This window comes from Dioscorea cayenensis, chromosome 16 (genome assembly GCF_009730915.1).
Source record: "Dioscorea cayenensis subsp. rotundata cultivar TDr96_F1 chromosome 16, TDr96_F1_v2_PseudoChromosome.rev07_lg8_w22 25.fasta, whole genome shotgun sequence".
NCBI lineage: Eukaryota > Viridiplantae > Streptophyta > Magnoliopsida > Dioscoreales > Dioscoreaceae > Dioscorea > Dioscorea cayenensis.
The window spans coordinates 22,185,668-22,202,524 of NC_052486.1; the positions used below are offsets into that span (position 1 = coordinate 22,185,668).

A 16,857-nucleotide genomic window follows, 5' to 3' on the forward strand; every position below is an offset into this window, starting at 1 on the left:
GCCATCCCTCCCTAGAGACTCACTCCAACGATCTCCAGTCCCTCTCCTTAAAACCTCCAATTTCTTCCCATTTCTTCATCTCTGGGTTTCTTCATGAGCGGATGAAGGAGAAGAAGATGAACCATCAAAATCTAGTAGTTTTCTCCAACTTAAGTTTTCAGCCGAAATTCAATTTTTAGTCCCTCAAAACATAATTTCTTACATAACAGTCCCTGAAAAACTCCCAAATGATCCTTGAATTATGAAATAGTATTCTCAAAAGGTCCTTTCAAATTATCCAGATGGTCCCTGGATTATAAAAACAACATTTTAAAAAGATCCCTTCCATCCTACCTTTCGGTCCCTCAGTTTCCATAAACATTTCATGTCCATCCTTTTCATTTATTCTTTAACCCAAAAATCTTTTAAAAAACTTTTACACTTAGGTCCTTATTCTTTTCACTGGGGTTTCTCAACAAGATTAATCTGTAGAAAAATCTTACTACCACTATAGTACTACCACGAGTATATTTTCTATGAGTTATCCACGGGTTCGAGGGTATTACATGACATTGCAGTAAGAGGAGCTCGGGTCAAGTCAAGCTCACTGAGGCGATGAAGGAACCTAGAGGTTGAAGGTTGCAGTTCGGTGTATCCCGGCTAGAATTCGATCATGTTCGATGAGGTGGGTCATGTTGCAACTGGGTGTTGCAACATCTAACTTTGGAAGGTGTCAAAGTTAGAAAGCCGTGGAAAATTCTAAAAGAGGTAACTTTATTGGACGTCGGTGCGTCTATATAAGAGATCCTGCTTGAAGATTTAGGATAAGCCAACAAGTGAAAAACTCTTCGGTGAGAGTTGAGTGTGTGGACGTCGGGCAATTTTGAGAGGATATTCTTTGTATTGAGAGAGTGAGAGAGTGTTGTACTCATTGTTCTTATATCTTTTTTAGTGGATTGTTTCTCCGGTCCTGACCCCCCAGATGTAGGTAAGGTTGTGCCGAACTGGGTTATCAATTTGCTTGTCTCTTTTCTCTTGATATTTGATTGTGTATATGTTTTCTCTTTGAGTGAATTTTTTGAGTGAACTTAGCACATCACACCCCCACCGGAACCATTAATTAAAATAAATAGTTTTTAAAGTAAATTATGTAATTTTTGTAATTAATATAGGTGTAGTTAAAATGGATAATAATTGAAACTAAATATTAAATTATAATAATTGAAAAAATTTATAACCAAAATACTTGATTTTGAAATATTAAATTATAATAATTGGAATAAATTATATCCATTAAATATATGATATAACACATTAATCTATAGGAATAGTAATTGTTTTTTATAAGGGTGAAATAATACTAACCAATATTTATAGGAATAGTAATTGTTTTTTATAAGGGTGAAATAATACTAACTAATATTTAAAATAACAATTGATTCAAATATTAAATAAATAAATAAATTTACTTATAAATAACAATTAAACTTAAATATTTCACTCTACCATTATTATTTTAAGGAAAAATAACACAATACTTAATTTTTTATTAAATAGTATTAATTTTTATATGTATTTTTATATGTATTTTTATTAAACTTAATAATAATTAAAATGGAAATTTTAATTTTAATTTTTAATTATGATAAAGGAAATAACTATACTTAAAAAATATAATTAAAAAGTATTAACATTCTATTTTCTACACATTATTATTAATTTTAATAAAAAATAATTGGAAAGCGAAATATTTAATTCAAATATTTAACTATTATCATAAAATTAAAACAATGTTTAAAATATTTTATTATTCAAAAATAGGAATTACTTTAATATGTTATGTTATATATATATACATATATTCCCTTCGTTTCTTTTTTACTTGTCACAATTACCTAATTAATACCAAAATTAGTTGAAGGTAATTAATTTGTTACTTATACTTTATAAAAAAATCAATTATTTTTCAAAATTATATCTAATTAAAACTATAATAAGTAGAGTATATGATTTAATACTTAATTAATTGTAATTTATTAAAAATTATATAAATATATTAAATTTAAAAATAAATTAAAAAATCAATTATTTAATATTGTATAAAATTTTTAATGTTATGATAAGTAAAAAACCTAACGAAAAGATAAAAAAAAACGAACCGTTTCTATTAATGTTTGTGTGTTCCAAAATTACCCTTTATGTTATTAATTTTTAACTTCAATTGTTTTCATCTTCATCGATTCCTCTTGATTGTATTTTTCCAACGATCGTTTGCCGGATTTTCAGCGTCGTTCTCGTTGGTAGATCCATCAACATCGGCCGCCGGAGCTTCAGCGTCGACCGCCGGATCTTCAGCATCGGACGCCGGAACTTGAGAAGACGGAGGACAACACCCACAATCTGCAGAAATTGTAGAAACAAAGGTGTTTTCACCGGAGCTCTCATCGTGAAGCTCACCGCCGGGCCACAGTGGTAATCCATCACCATCACCATATCCATCTCTTTGATTCTTTTGCATCCTTTATTCTAATCTCTTGTTTTTGTTTCTTGATTTGTAGAGGTGGATGCTAAGAATTCCAAATTCGTGCAGGAGCATAACAGGTGAAACCGATTTCCCTTGTTTTCTCAATCCCTAATTTATTTTTCTTGGTCTGAGATTCTTTAACAATGATTGATTCTTTTTATTGTAAAATTTCTCTTTTTTTTAGGTGTTCAATCAATCTTAGCTCTGTATTTGTTTTAGGTGCTAACAATATTGGTTATATTCAAGTTTGTCATTTTTATCCTTTAACTTGCTAATAAATTAACATCATACACATTCTGACTCTCTATTTAAGTATTCTAGATTTGTTGCATTTGGGAGAATCTCTTGTGTCTTGTGTCTTGTTCTTGCTATGTCAGCTACATCACACTTATTCTTGTTTTTTTAGCAATTCTAGTGTTGTGCATTGAAGAGTGAGCAATATGGAGGCTCAGCACTTTCCATAGGTATCAGGTAAACTAGAACAGCATGAGCAACCTACATATTAGAGTTGGAGTTTTATAAAAGCATCAATTCTAGGTAAAAGAACATTAATTTTATTATCCAATATCTTCTGCTTAGGTTTCACACTAAATGTCCAACTCTTATATGACCTTTATTACAATTGCTGAACCATCATCCAGACCAATACCAAAGTGTGCTTCATTGACCCAATATCAAAGCATGCGCTTCTTTGATAACATGTGACTGCCATTAAAAAGCAGTTATGTTCTCACATTTTGTTAATGTTTCTAAAGATGATGTCTGTGATTGAAACCCAGCATTTCCTTTCCCAAGTAACCCTATATCAGCTCTTAGTTTTAACATTCATTTTCAACAGCTGTATATTGAACCAGAGTTCATTCCTTTCCCTAATTCTTTTTATTGTTATTTTTTTTTCACTAGTTTGTTGCTTCCTTTTGAATTCATTGAACTTGATATGCTAATTTTGTTCGAGTTGTGTGTTATCTTACGTAATGATTGTTCATGCCCTTCCTTTATGCGCTTTGGTGACTTCTGTTCATTTTCTCATTTTTAAATAAAATTATCGATTGATATAGGATAAGGAACTGTTTTCTTGTTAGATAGTGAATAAAAGTGAAAAAAAGGAGTGAATTTGGGAAATATATATCAGATTGCAACTTCAGAATTCATGATGTTGTAGATTTTGTTTATGTAGAATAGTTTTTCAGTACAGTCTTTAATGGAAATATATGTTTTATAAACCGTGCCCTCATATATAAGATATATACGCTTTGTCATGATATATCCTGTTAGGCATTGAATCATCAACCAAGTCCATATGAAAGATGAACAATCATTTGTTGTTGTAGCGATTCTAAAGTTTCTACAATCCATGATGCCATGGATATTTCATTTATATTAGATATTTCTTTTTCTATCTTTCTTTTGCATGAGATTCACAAGGAGTGATATATAGCTTTAGAGTCAATTTATTATCTATAATTAGATGGTGCCACTGAAACAAACCTAATAATGCCTTTGACCATTGTTTAAAGTGAATTTGTGAGATTATGGCTTATTAATTAATCTATATATATATATATATATAGTGTGCATTAACTTCTTGTCCTCTTAAACCACATAAAAAAAACTCGTTCAAGATCTTGCATTTTATCCCTTCTTTTCTAAATTAATTTATCACATCTTCCATATTTTTACAGAATTAAGAATAATATCTTGATAGTATAACTACCCTAAAATATTTAATAGATATAAGGCCTGTTTAATTTGTCTTACAAACTATGTTCTTATAGCTTGAGGTTTCCAAAATGCACGCAACCAAATTGAAAAACACAAAACTACAAACCTATTTAAACATAAAGTGATTCACAAAGTCATATTATTTAATCTTATTTCGAAGTTCTTTTGAATTATCTTCTCTTTTTGTCTTACCCACAAATACACTCTTTTAGAGATATATATATATATATATAGTGTTTGCTATGTATATATGTATGTACATATGCATATCCTTAATCTTAAGGAAGAATAATACAAATATGAGAACACTAGACTCACTGACTTTAATGAAAATAGTATTCTCTTTCCACACTTGCACAAGAGCAAGAGAGGTATATAAGTTAATTTGAATTATAGATATTATTTCATTTATGATAATACCATATATTATGCTATTTCATCTGTTTAATTTCACATTAATAAGGTCTTGCTTATCCTTGTACTCTATTTTATGAAGGTGCATCGATCTTGAAGTTCAGTAGCCATGGCGGATTCTGATTCCTCTCATGGTGGTGTAGAACACAAGAACTTCCGTCAGATCAGCCGGGATCGTACGCACCTTCTGATTTTTCTTTGTTCTTATTTTTTTGATCTTATTGAGTTTCTTTTTTTTCTCTTGTTTTGATTTAATGATGTTTGGTTTCTTGTTTGATTTGATGATAATGTTCGTGTGAATGCGATTGGAATCTTGTTCTTCTAGGAGAGAGATTCTAGAATGAAAATCTCTGATTTGTTTTCTTTCGATTGAATTGAGGAAATGAGATTGTTAAAGAAAATGAAAGATATCTCTATTTTTTTCCCCATTTTGTTGAATTTGGTGAAATGGGGAAAGAATGTTAATAAGATTGAAATTTGTTTTCTTGTGTTTGGTTAGAAAGGAAAAGTGACATGAATAAGCTAACAAAAGACGAAAGTTTATTTTATTTCAACCTACAATGCCACATTGGATGCTTTCTTTGCCAGATCCTTAACCCCTTGTTTTTTTTTGAGAAAAAAGATCCTTAATTTTTATTTTATTTGTTTTCATTATGACCCTTTGGATATTTTGTCTTGTCGTGGCCTTCATGGATTATTAGGAGTATGCTAAGTTATGCTTTGTGCAGAGGACACCTAGCCTCGGTGCATTGCGAGTTGTTTGGTGTATCATAACTAATAAGCCAAGAATTTCTACAAGACTTTCAGATTTTCATGGCTATTTTGTTGATTTTTTTATGTTCATATTGAAAAAAAAGGAGTAATCCTTTATATTATTGGAGAAAAGAAATTTCCTTTGGTATTAATCCAAAGTTTAGATCACAGTATCTTTAGTAGGATTATTGCAGATTTGGTGTTAATTTTTATGACTAATGACTCATATGTACAGTTTTTCATGCTGTGCACTTGGCTCATAATGTGTATGACATTTGATTCATAAGTCAATCATTTTTCCAAGTTTGTTTTATGATTTCTGTAGGTTTACTTCATGAAATGCTTCAATCAACCAAGATGAAGGACTCTAAAACTTCGTGGAAGGTAGTTTTCATATAACATTATTATTATTTTTTTATTGTGTCTTGTTCACTTGTAGGCTCAGGCGTTTGGGAAGGATGTGCGCCTTCTAAAATTGAAAAATGCCAATCACTCATGCTTCACTTAATTTATATTTTTCCTGAAATGCACTATGTTGTTTATCAATCTTGTAGTGTGCAGTTTTAGTACTTGGTTATAAATTATTGAAAATTATTTATAGTTGTAATTAGAGGGGGTACGGGCTGAAATTTGGCCGGAGCCAGCCCGTACTATAGTGGGTCAACTGGGTTGATTAACCCTGCCGAGTTGCCTGGTCCAACTCAGCGAGTTAAAAAAATAAAAAAATAAAAATCCTGCTTGCCATGGGTTTGGATCCCATGACCTTCCCTTCATCAAAAACTAGCCTAACCACTTGGGCTACGCATTTTTTTTTCATGTCATTGGGAATATATATATATCTATAGATAGACAATTATTGACTTCAATTCCCTGAAAACATCAATATGGGTATAAATGATGACAATGCAATAAAAAAAAACTCATGCCATATTTCTTTTAGTTCTAAAAAAATATTTTTATGTCCTAATTGTCGCAAACATTAAAAGTGAGTGAAAACATATTGTAAATAATAAGTTTTCAATTGTCACCATTAAACATTAAATTAAAAATTATAATGGATGATTAGAAATGTCCTTAAATTTGATAACAAAAAGTAATGATAGTAAACCTTGTAGTTAGTGATTTCTTGTTTTGCACTAACAACATATTCGGTACAATCATATCAACAGAGTTTTGATAGTTAAGGCAAAGGCAAACCTTAATAGTGATAAATAGTTAGTGAGTGGCGACTGTGGATTAAAGAAAGAGATCTACTTTAGTTTTAATTTTCTTTATACTCAAGAAATATCTTGACAACTTAATTCAATAGAAAAATGAATTGAGTACAATTGCCTCCATCCTGTTTTTAAAGTTATTTTGAATTTTTTTGATTTGTCTCAAATTTCTTTTTAAATTATTAAAATTTATTTTTTATTTTTAAAATAATGAATTAAAAAAATTTATTATTTGTCTTGCTTTTATATATATGTTTTTAAAACAAACCACAAGTAAAGCATAGAGTAGTGGGTAAGGTTAATGTCTGTTTTCCCGGCTCGGCCCGCCGGTTTGTGAGGGAGTATCGGGCCGGGTCCAGGTCACCATAAGGTGACCAGTGACCCGCCGGGCTAAACTGGCCTGACACTGTATGCGGGGCCGGTCTGGACCCGGCGGGCTTGGTTAATTGGGCCACGCCCCTTTAGATTTGATTGGAAAACTATTTTATATTGAGGATTATGTTATTTCTATAGCTGTTTTCATGGACTGAACGGGATCAACCCTCAAGTCACGCCAGTGTGACTTATATTTCATGAATATTCAATTTTTATTTCAAAGGAGAGGGATTGCTAGCCTTGGTGGAGACATTATGTCAGGGGTGCACTCCTCATGAGCCTTGACTTTGTTTTTCACTTTTTGATTTGTTGTTATGATATCCTCATGAAAATTTACAATATATAGAGAAAAATGTGGTAATTTTGCTTACGCACAGAAGGTGCCTGGTGAGATGGGTCTCAATACCAAATAGATTGAAGGAGAGTTATTAGAGATAATACACTGCACAATAAAAATAAAGCCTCATCTTTCTCTTGGTGTCCACCTTAAGAGATATTGTTTTATTAAACGCCCTTGATGAATGGGAAGAGTAGTTGCATCTCCACCCAATGATTGCGTTTTATAGGCTTGGCATGGAAGTTGCTTCAATGCTCCTTGAACTAGATGAGGAGAAATGGATCCCCATATTATGGAGCTTCTTAAGGACTTTCAAGATACGTTAACTAAATGTGTAAATTAATGTAAGATTTTGCTTATTCGATTTGACATTTTTTAGGGTGATGTACTCAACCGTACACCCTTCCCTTATTTATCCTAGTTTTCTCACTGCTCCAAAGACCATAGTTTTCCAATCTCTTAATATCTAGTATCCCAAAAGTTCATGTACAGTAGGAGAGCTGGTATTTTATTTTGGTTAAGTGACCACTCCGGTATTTTATTTCTCTCTCAAGCTAAAGAGTCGGTTGTTTGAATCATTCCCAGCCCAAAGGTTGAGGGTTTGTAGCTTATCCACGTATTTATAAAAATTAAAATGTCAGAACCCAAATTTTATAAGATTCAAAACCATGGCATGTCTTGATTTTGCAGATTTTTCCGTTAATATAGGTTAAACTGTCAAGTTTCTGTTATGCTTCGTTTTTATGCTGGCTCTGAAGTTTGTTCATTGAGCTAGTGCGGGCTTGGCATCTAATGGATTCATTATCAATTTTTTTGCTGCTGCAAGTCTTCATTTTCTTTGTTATATGGAACTCATATGCATGATTTTTGGTTCTCATAGTTTTTTTCTTATGGCTTGATTGCTTAAGGTACTCATCATGGACAAAGTGACTTTAAAAATCATGTCTTATGCTTGCAAGATGGCAGATATCACTGATCAAGGAATTTCCTGTAAGTTTTCAGATACTTCTTAATCTCAGACTTTTCTCTGGTAGTGATACTTTGCCAACACTAAGTAGACCACCCATACACCTGTTTTGGTAGCCATGCCCTATCAACCATTGATTCAGATGGGTTTGATTAGCAACATGCCCTCATTGAGGCAGTCGGATGAGAAGCCTCATGAAAAGTTGATACAACATTGTTCTTTCTGCTTTTGCTTGTTTTGTTGCAATTGATGAGGAACTAATTCTCTCATTCTTGTCACTGCTTTCATCATACTTTTTTTACAATAACTATAAAATATAGTATGGGTGTCATTGCACAAATTGCAAGCTCAAGATTTGTATTTGTAAATCCTAGAGTGACAATTTCTTCACTTGTTTGTTGCTGTTTACATGGTAAAATCTAGAGGCACTTGCACATTCTCTTTTTCTTCTTGGGAGGATTGCATTTTATTTTCCCCTTATCTTCTTCTATGATAAGATATCATGTACATTTTGTGCTTCTTTAACAGCTTGTGTTTTTTATTTTCAGTGGTGGAGGACCTTTTCAAGAGAAGACAACCATTACCTTCAATGGATGCCATATATTTTATCCAACCATCAAAAGAAAAGTAAAGGTTTTCTCTTGATTTAATTTATTTCCTCTTACAAACTGTTTGACAATGAACCTCACGAAAACCGTTTAGAGGATCTAGATGCCTCCCCTTTCATCCTATTCATAGCTGTTGTATTATGCACATTTATTAAATGAGCCGAAAGGAACGGTTGTTGAAGTACAATCTTTGCAAGCTTGGCTTTGATATATGGAGGGATGTTCAATAGCACCCTCTGTGTATAAAAATCATATAAAATTATAGAAAAGTGCACATATCTAAAATTTAGCAATTGTAGTTCAAGTTCAGCTGAAGCTCTAACTCTAAACTTGTAATTAACCTTAATATAGTTAAGCAGTGCATGTTGGCTTCAACTTAACTCATGTCCTTTGTGGTTCTCTCTAAGAGCTTGTGTAAGCAAGCATTCAATTTGGTATGTTCAAACTTTATGATTAAGTTGTATTTATACTCAGCACGTGGATTTCATCAAGATTTAAGTTCCTTAGTGTTCTCAAAATCAATTTTGATCATGTAGTTGTAGGATATTAGTACAAAAACTTATAGGTTCAATTTTAGCTCATGCCTTGACTTGTTATGATCATAGTTCAGTGCATTGTTGGTTGTAGAGGTGCTGCCTTATTGCCGTGATATTCACCATCTATTATGCAAATACTTGGGATGTGTCAATATACTAAAGTTTTGAGATTTTTGAATGATTTAAAGAATTCACCTATTATGCAAAAAGAAAAAAAAATTCTTTACATTATCCACATAAACATGATTACCCATAGAGGTGTTGTAATCTTGTTAGTTTCTCGTACCAGAAATGTTGTATCTACAGATACTTGATAGGACAAATTAACATTTGGCCTATTTCTAAAGTGATCTGCATATTCTTCATGGTGTTATGTAATTAAGTTTGAATGCTTTCTTGAATCATTTTCAATAATTATCTTGTTTCTTTCTATAACCTCGCCTTTTGTCTTATTAGCCTTTTCGGTGGTATGCAGTGTAGTGATGTTCTTATCTGACATGTCAGGAAGATGCCCTTTGTACAAAAGGTACATACATAAGCTGTTGGGTGTTATGTTCCTCATTTTCTGGTGTACATTGCATTTCTTAAATCTCACTGGGCAATTTGATTTTCTTCTAGGGCATTTGTATTCTTTTGTTCAACCGTACCTAAAGAATTTGTGGCTCACATCAAGAATGACATGAGTGTAATACCTCGTATTGGTGCACTGAGTGAGGTTATTCTCCTTTATCAGATTTCTCTTATACTACCAATCTAGTAGGACTAGATTATTCTTTTAGCAGGTGGATAGATTCATTTCAACTTTTTATGTAAATTGGATTTCTTGTATGCTTGTTACTGACTTTGTCATTTGTGACTAACATTTACAGATGAATATGGAATACTTTGCCATTGATAGTCAGGTACCAACATTTCATTCTCTTTTATGCACACAATTAATTGTCTGCTATTTGTATGAATGCTCCAGTGGTCTTTTTATTTCAAAGTTTCATCTAACAGACTATGAATAATAATTCAATTCCGTCTTATGGTGCAAAACGCGCAGGGATTTATCACTGATCAAGACATGGCCCTGGAGGAGTTGTTTGCAGTAAATGCAGAAAAATCAAGCCAGTATAATACTTGTTTAAGTACAATGGCTTCCCGCATTGCCACTGTGTTTGCTTCATTAAGGGTAAGAATGTCAAACTCGTGTGAATCTGATTTCTGGAATTATGTATGTAATTCATCTCAAAGATTATCATGTTTGATGTGATGTATAGTTTATGTTAAGGTATATGTACTGAAGAAAGATATGCAATTCTATGGAGAAACAGTTGTTGTGAATTTGGGCTACCTAATAGCAGTGTGTGGCACTAGAAGTCACGTTATCTGATCCATCTAACAGCCCTGAGGCCCATTTATACAAAATTCTACCATAAACATCTACCTGATAAATTGAAAAAAAATGTGGTATTAGGGATTTTGAATTGATCATGTTTCACAGTGATATCTCACCAAGCACATCCAACTTTCAAGTTCTGACATACTCTAATGCTTCAGGAGTCTATCCATTTATTTTTTAAGTGTGAACCCTTTATGAAAAACTGAGCTTGGAAAAAAAATTGTATTTGGTTTGTTTCGAAGTTAAATTATAAATTTCATATAATTTACCTCAGGAATTTCCTTATGTGAGATATCGTGCTTCCAAGTCAGCTTTGGATTCTTCTTCCATGACAACACCTCATGATTTACTGCCAACAAAGCTTGCTGCTGAAGTTTGGAATTGCCTCTCTAAATACAAAAGCACAGTTCCTAATTTTCCCCAGAAAGAGACATGTGACTTGCTCATTGTAGACCGTTCAATAGACCAGGTAAATGTGTAGTTCATTTTTGTCAATATTCTCTCATGACTGTGTTAAAAAAAGCTAATTAATTTTGAAGAGGCACACACAATTTCGCTGCTGCAGATTGCTCCTGTCATTCATGAATGGACCTATGATGCAATGTGCCACGATTTGCTAAACATGGATGGAAACAAATATGTGCAGGAGGTGAGCATGCTGTCCTTTATCTTTTTTCCCTCAACGAGACAAGGTCTTTAAGGCATAATCTATAATTCTAAGGCATTAAAAAATCAATATCATTTTCATGATCTTATAATCATTGTCCAAAAAATGAGAGTTTCATGGAATTACTATGAGGCAAATTGTTTGTCTCTTGAACTGTCCTTCTGCAGATTCCAAGCAAAACAGGATCAGAAGCAGAGAAGAAGGAAGTCCTTTTGGAAGATCATGATCCTGTTTGGCTTGAGCTACGACATGCACATATTGCTGATGTGGGTTTCTTGATCTAGCTTAGTTTCTTCTCAATTAACAATTTCAAATTTTCCTAACAGCCAATCGATATATCAGGCTAGTGAAAGACTACATGATAAAATGACCCACTTCATGTCAAATAATAAAGCAGCACAAATTCACCAAGCTTCAAGGTAAACTTTGAGCAGCGTTCAAATCCAATTATGAATATTTGCTTAATTATTCATGCTATAGTTTGTATACGCCATCAATTAGATGAAGGTTGTTAATTAGTTGGACTTGTTGGCAAGTCATGCCGTGGATAAGCATGCTCTAACATCATGGAAACCTTGGTTTTGAAATTCAGCCAAAAAAAATTGAGTCAAGAATGAAGGTTTGGATTTAGTAAAGCCCAATTAGGCTGAATTTGGGTGATTTGGTCTGCGATTTGTGTAGTTAAAATTGGATCAACCTGGCTGAACTAGAACTAGAGGCTATGCAAGTTCGGTTCTCCCCTAAATATCATATAAGCTAGGACCTGTTAGTGAATTGTGTGATTTGAGCAGTTGAACCATGAAACTATTGACCCGGTCTCTGTTCACACGGTTTAAGTGGGTCCATATAGTTTTTTTTTCTAACTAATTCTTAAGAAAAATTGTGCCATTTTGGTGACGGTTTATTTTTTAAATATGAGATGAAACTTGTTTTATCTAGTATTTTTTATGCCTTTGATTTAAAAATGAACTTATTATTTAATATACTATAATTTATATTTATATTTATTTTTATTTATAAAATATTGTTGGAACCTCTTAACTACCAAGGCTATGATTCAAAAGAAATTCTGCTTTATTTAAAAAATAAGAAATATTTGAAACAAAAAAATGTTTCAGAAATTATTTCATGGCTTCATTTATCAGGTTTTTTTTTGGAAGATCAAAGGACTTTCATTTTAAACATATTTTTATATTCTGTGTTTTTGTCCTACATAGTTTATTCATCTTGGCAAATCAATGTGAAACATGAATTATGGTTGTTGGATTATGTTGCTATTTGCCATTGCTTCTAATAATTTTATATTCATCTTTGTATAAAGAGGTGGTGGTGAACTCTCCACGAAGGATTTACAAAAGATGGTTCAAGCTTTACCACAGTACAGCGAACAAATGGATAAGTTATCCCTTCATGTTGAGGTTAGATGTTTTTCAAATTTGTTCATTACATATGCGTAAAGCCTTTTGCTTTTTTTGGTCTAAAAGTTTATGGTTTTAAATAAAGATGTAAAGTACTCTCAAAGAAAATATGCATTGACATACTTCCCATAATTGATAAGAGTTCAAAGTTCACAGTGGACACAACACTCAATGAAGAAGCCTCACAGTTGCATTAGGTTTAACTGGAAAAGATAATGAAGCTCTTACTATTAGCTTAAGTTCAAAACAATAGAGACACTCAAATATAAAGACTAAAAAGGTTGCCAGCTAGGAAACTGCCACAACACACAAATCATGAAGCAAATTCAGTAAAAAGCAGATATCCAATCAACAACCATTCTTCAGTTACCATTCTTCAGTTGTTTTGTCCAATCACAGCTTTCTCCCATGCATGCTACGTACACAGTAGCCCAAACTCGGTTTGTAGTCAACTCTCCATAGCTTTTGAGTAATATCCTCAACATCCTTCCCTTACTCAGAACTCTCACTCCTAGGCCTCACGAAAATGCATGAACTTGTGATTAGGCAATCTTTTTGTGAAGACATCCGCTACTTGGTCATGGGTGTTGCAATAAGTTACTTTTAGTGTGCCTTCTTTTACTAGGTCGCAGATGAAGTGATAATGTGTGTCGATGTGCTTAGTTTGCCCATGTAAAGTGGGATGTCGAGTGATCGAAATAGCTAACATGTTGTTGCAGTGAATGGTTGTTAATACAGTTTGCTTTTCACCCAAATCTTCAAGAAGCTGCCTTAGCTAAACAACTTCGCAAACTGCTGAAGTGACTGAGATGTATTTTTCCCCAGTGCTTGATAAGGAACACGATCATAGCTGAGCCAAGAAAGAAGACCCAGCTGGATGTACTCTTCCTGTCATCTGGCAAGCCTCTCGAGTCATTGTCCGTAAATCCTACAAGCTTGCATTAATTGTGTGTGTAATGGAGTCCAAAGCTCACAGTACCTGATATATAGTGTAAAATCCACTTGATCATACCCAGATGATGAGTTGTCGATGCTTGCATGAACCGTGAGACTACCCCAATTGCATGCATTAGATCTGGTCTAGTATGAGTTAGATATAGTAGGCCTCCCACTATCTTCCTATACCGAGAGGGATCTACTCTTCCTGAGTTGTCTCCTCAATGGAGTGTCTAGTTTGAATTCATGGGAGTGCTGATTGGTTTGCAGCCCCACATTCTAGCCTTCTTCAAGAGATCTGCGTATTTTTGTTGGGATGCATACAAAGATCCACTATTTGCTTTACTTGTAAACCTAAATACCTCAATGGGCTTAAATCAGACATTTTAAAGGTTCTTATCATATTCTCCTTAAATTCTGCTAGCATCTCTTCAGAAAAACTCATGTAAATGATATCAACGTACAGATAGAGTAGCAAAATGTTTAAACTTCCTGATTGCTTCTGATATACTGTTAGCTCGTTTTGACTTCGCATTAACCCCGGCTGATGAAAATGATGATCAATGTGACTATACCAAGCTATGGGAGCCTGGCGAAGTCCATACAGGGCCTTTCGTAGTTTGTAGACTTTATCTTCCTCTCCTTCGATGATGAAACCTTCAGGTTGTACAATGTATACTTCTTCCTTCAACTCACTGTTGAGAAAAATTATTTTTGTGAAGACAGGAGAAATAGTTTGTATATCTCATTAGTAAAGGAGTACAAGGATATATATAGAGAAATGTTAGGGTTTTGTGGTATGGGCCCAATATGGCCCATTAACCAAACACAAACTATAACATAATTCTAACACTCTCCCTCAAGCTGGAGCATATATATCGAGCATGCCCAGCTTGTTGCATAGATTACTAAAGACTTTAACATTTAAACCCTCGGTGAAGATATCCGTCAGTTGCTCAGACGACTGGGTATATGGCGTAGAGATGACTCCATTCAGTACCATATCACGAACATAGTGACAATCAACCTCCACATGCTTGGTACGCTCTCATGGAATGATGGATTATTTGCAATGAAGATGGCGGCCTGGTTATCACACACCATCTCGTGACAGGTGTTGTGATAGGGAAATCCCAACTCGAGATAGAAAAGATCGCACCCAAAACCATCTCATAAGTCGCTCCCGTGTCATTGATCCGCACTCGCTCGCACTCAATCTCGAAAACCACATTACGCTTTCTTGCTTCGCCCAAAGAACTAAGTTTCCACCGACATACGCATGTGAGCCCGACGTAGACTTTCTGTCCCCTCTATCACCAGCATAACCCGAGTCAAAATGTGCTGCAACGTTTAGGTGACCATGATTCTTGTAGAGAAGACCTTTGTTTGGAGCTCCTTTAACATATGCAAGAACCCTCAGAGCACCCTGCCAGTGAACTTCTCATGGCTCATGCATAAACTGACTCAGGAGTCCAACTGCGTAACATATATTAGGACGAGTAACAGTTAGATAAATGAGCTTGCCAATCAGACGTTCGTATTGACCAGGATCTTTGAGAAATGGGGAAGATGTTTTCCAAAAGGGTGATGTCTGCTCAATAGGTGTACTCTCTGGTTTACAACCCAATAAACCAGTCTCCTTAAGTAAGTCCAACACATACTTTCGCTGTGAGAGCGTCATCATTCCTTTGGCATATGCAAACTCAATACCAAGGAAGTATCTAGGTCGTCCCATGTCTCGTGTAACGAATGCTTCATTAAATGCTCCTTAGTTCTCTAAATGCCCTGGCGATCGCTACCCGTCAACAAGATGTCATCGACATATACCGCAAGTATAACACAACCAGATGAAGTGTTCTTATAGAACACAGAATGATCCACATTACACCTGCAAAAACCATATGCAACTGCAATTACACTAAATTTGTCAAACCATGCACGAGGACTTTGTTTCAGACCATAGATCACTTTCTTGAGTGGCAGACTAGATTCTCCCCCTGAGCAACATACCCCGGAGGTTGCTCCATAAACACTGTCTCAACTAAGTCTCCATAGAGAAAGACATTCTTCACATCAAGTTGACAGAGTGCCCATGATCGATTCATAGCTACCGACAGTAGAATGCGAATGGAATTCAGACGAGCAACTGGTGAAAAAGTCTCAGCATAATCAACACCATAAGTTTGAGTAAAACCACGGGCCACCAACAGGGTTTTGTAGCGATCAACTGACGACGCTGGCATCAGCAGGGCGAGGCACAAGCTCCCATGTATAACGAGATCTCAAGATTTCCATTTCCTCATCCATTGTCGTTTGCCATTGTGGAAGCAAACGTGCATCTTGGTAGTTCCTGGGAATTGACTCAGCAGACAAAGAAAGAGCAAATGTGCGGAAGGACGGGTGAAGATTATCATAAGAAACAAAAAGGGAGATGGGATGTTTAGTACAAGAACGAATACCTTTGCGAAAGGCAATGGGAAGATCAAGAGACGGACCTGCATGGTCCAGGGAGAGGACCGGAGAGGGCGGAGCTTGCGGTGGTACACGTTGGCGTCGATGATAAACCTGTCCAAAACGACCATCATCTATATCCAATGGAGGAGGTGTCACACTAGGCATAGGCACAGGCGGAGGGACCGAAATAGGGATGGGGAGAACAATATCAGATGACGTAGTTAACATATCGTGAGAAACTGAGTTAGAAAAAAATGATTGAGACTCAAAAAACGTGACATCCATATACACATAATACTTCCGACTAGTCGGATGAAACAACCGGTATTCACGTTGGGTGCGGGAATAACCAACAAAGACACATTTAAGCGCACGCGGGCGCAACTTGTCTAAACCAGGAGTTAAATCCTGAATAAAACCAACACAACCGAAAACACGAGGGGATAAGTGAAACAACTCGGTATTAGGTAGTAGACGACGTAGAGGAACCTCTCCCCCTAAGGGTGCAGAAGGCATACAATTAATAAGATAGACTGCAGTTAAGATAGCATCAGACCACAAATATAGAG

At 34.7% G+C, this 16,857-nt stretch overlaps 1 protein-coding gene across 7 annotated transcripts in view; it reads left to right on the forward strand.

Moving 5' to 3' along the window:
* The first annotated feature begins 2,205 nt into the window (after positions 1–2,205).
* LOC120279308 (SNARE-interacting protein KEULE-like) overlaps positions 2,206–16,857 on the forward strand; it is a 29,031-nt gene continuing 14,379 nt past the window's right edge. The window contains exons 1-15 of one of the 7 annotated variants that reach the window (XM_039286216.1): positions 2,206–2,451; positions 2,538–2,580; positions 4,722–4,815; positions 5,718–5,776; positions 8,227–8,308; positions 8,834–8,912; positions 9,905–9,955; positions 10,048–10,144; positions 10,299–10,331; positions 10,475–10,603; positions 11,088–11,282; positions 11,379–11,462; positions 11,648–11,746; positions 11,823–11,899; positions 12,802–12,898. In XM_039286216.1, the coding sequence (XP_039142150.1) occupies positions 4,749–4,815; positions 5,718–5,776; positions 8,227–8,308; positions 8,834–8,912; positions 9,905–9,955; positions 10,048–10,144; positions 10,299–10,331; positions 10,475–10,603; positions 11,088–11,282; positions 11,379–11,462; positions 11,648–11,746; positions 11,823–11,899; positions 12,802–12,898 (1,149 nt within the window). In that variant the 5' untranslated portion in view covers positions 2,206–2,451; positions 2,538–2,580; positions 4,722–4,748. The other 6 variants (XM_039286220.1, XM_039286218.1, XM_039286222.1 and 3 more) reach the window with 6 other exon arrangements.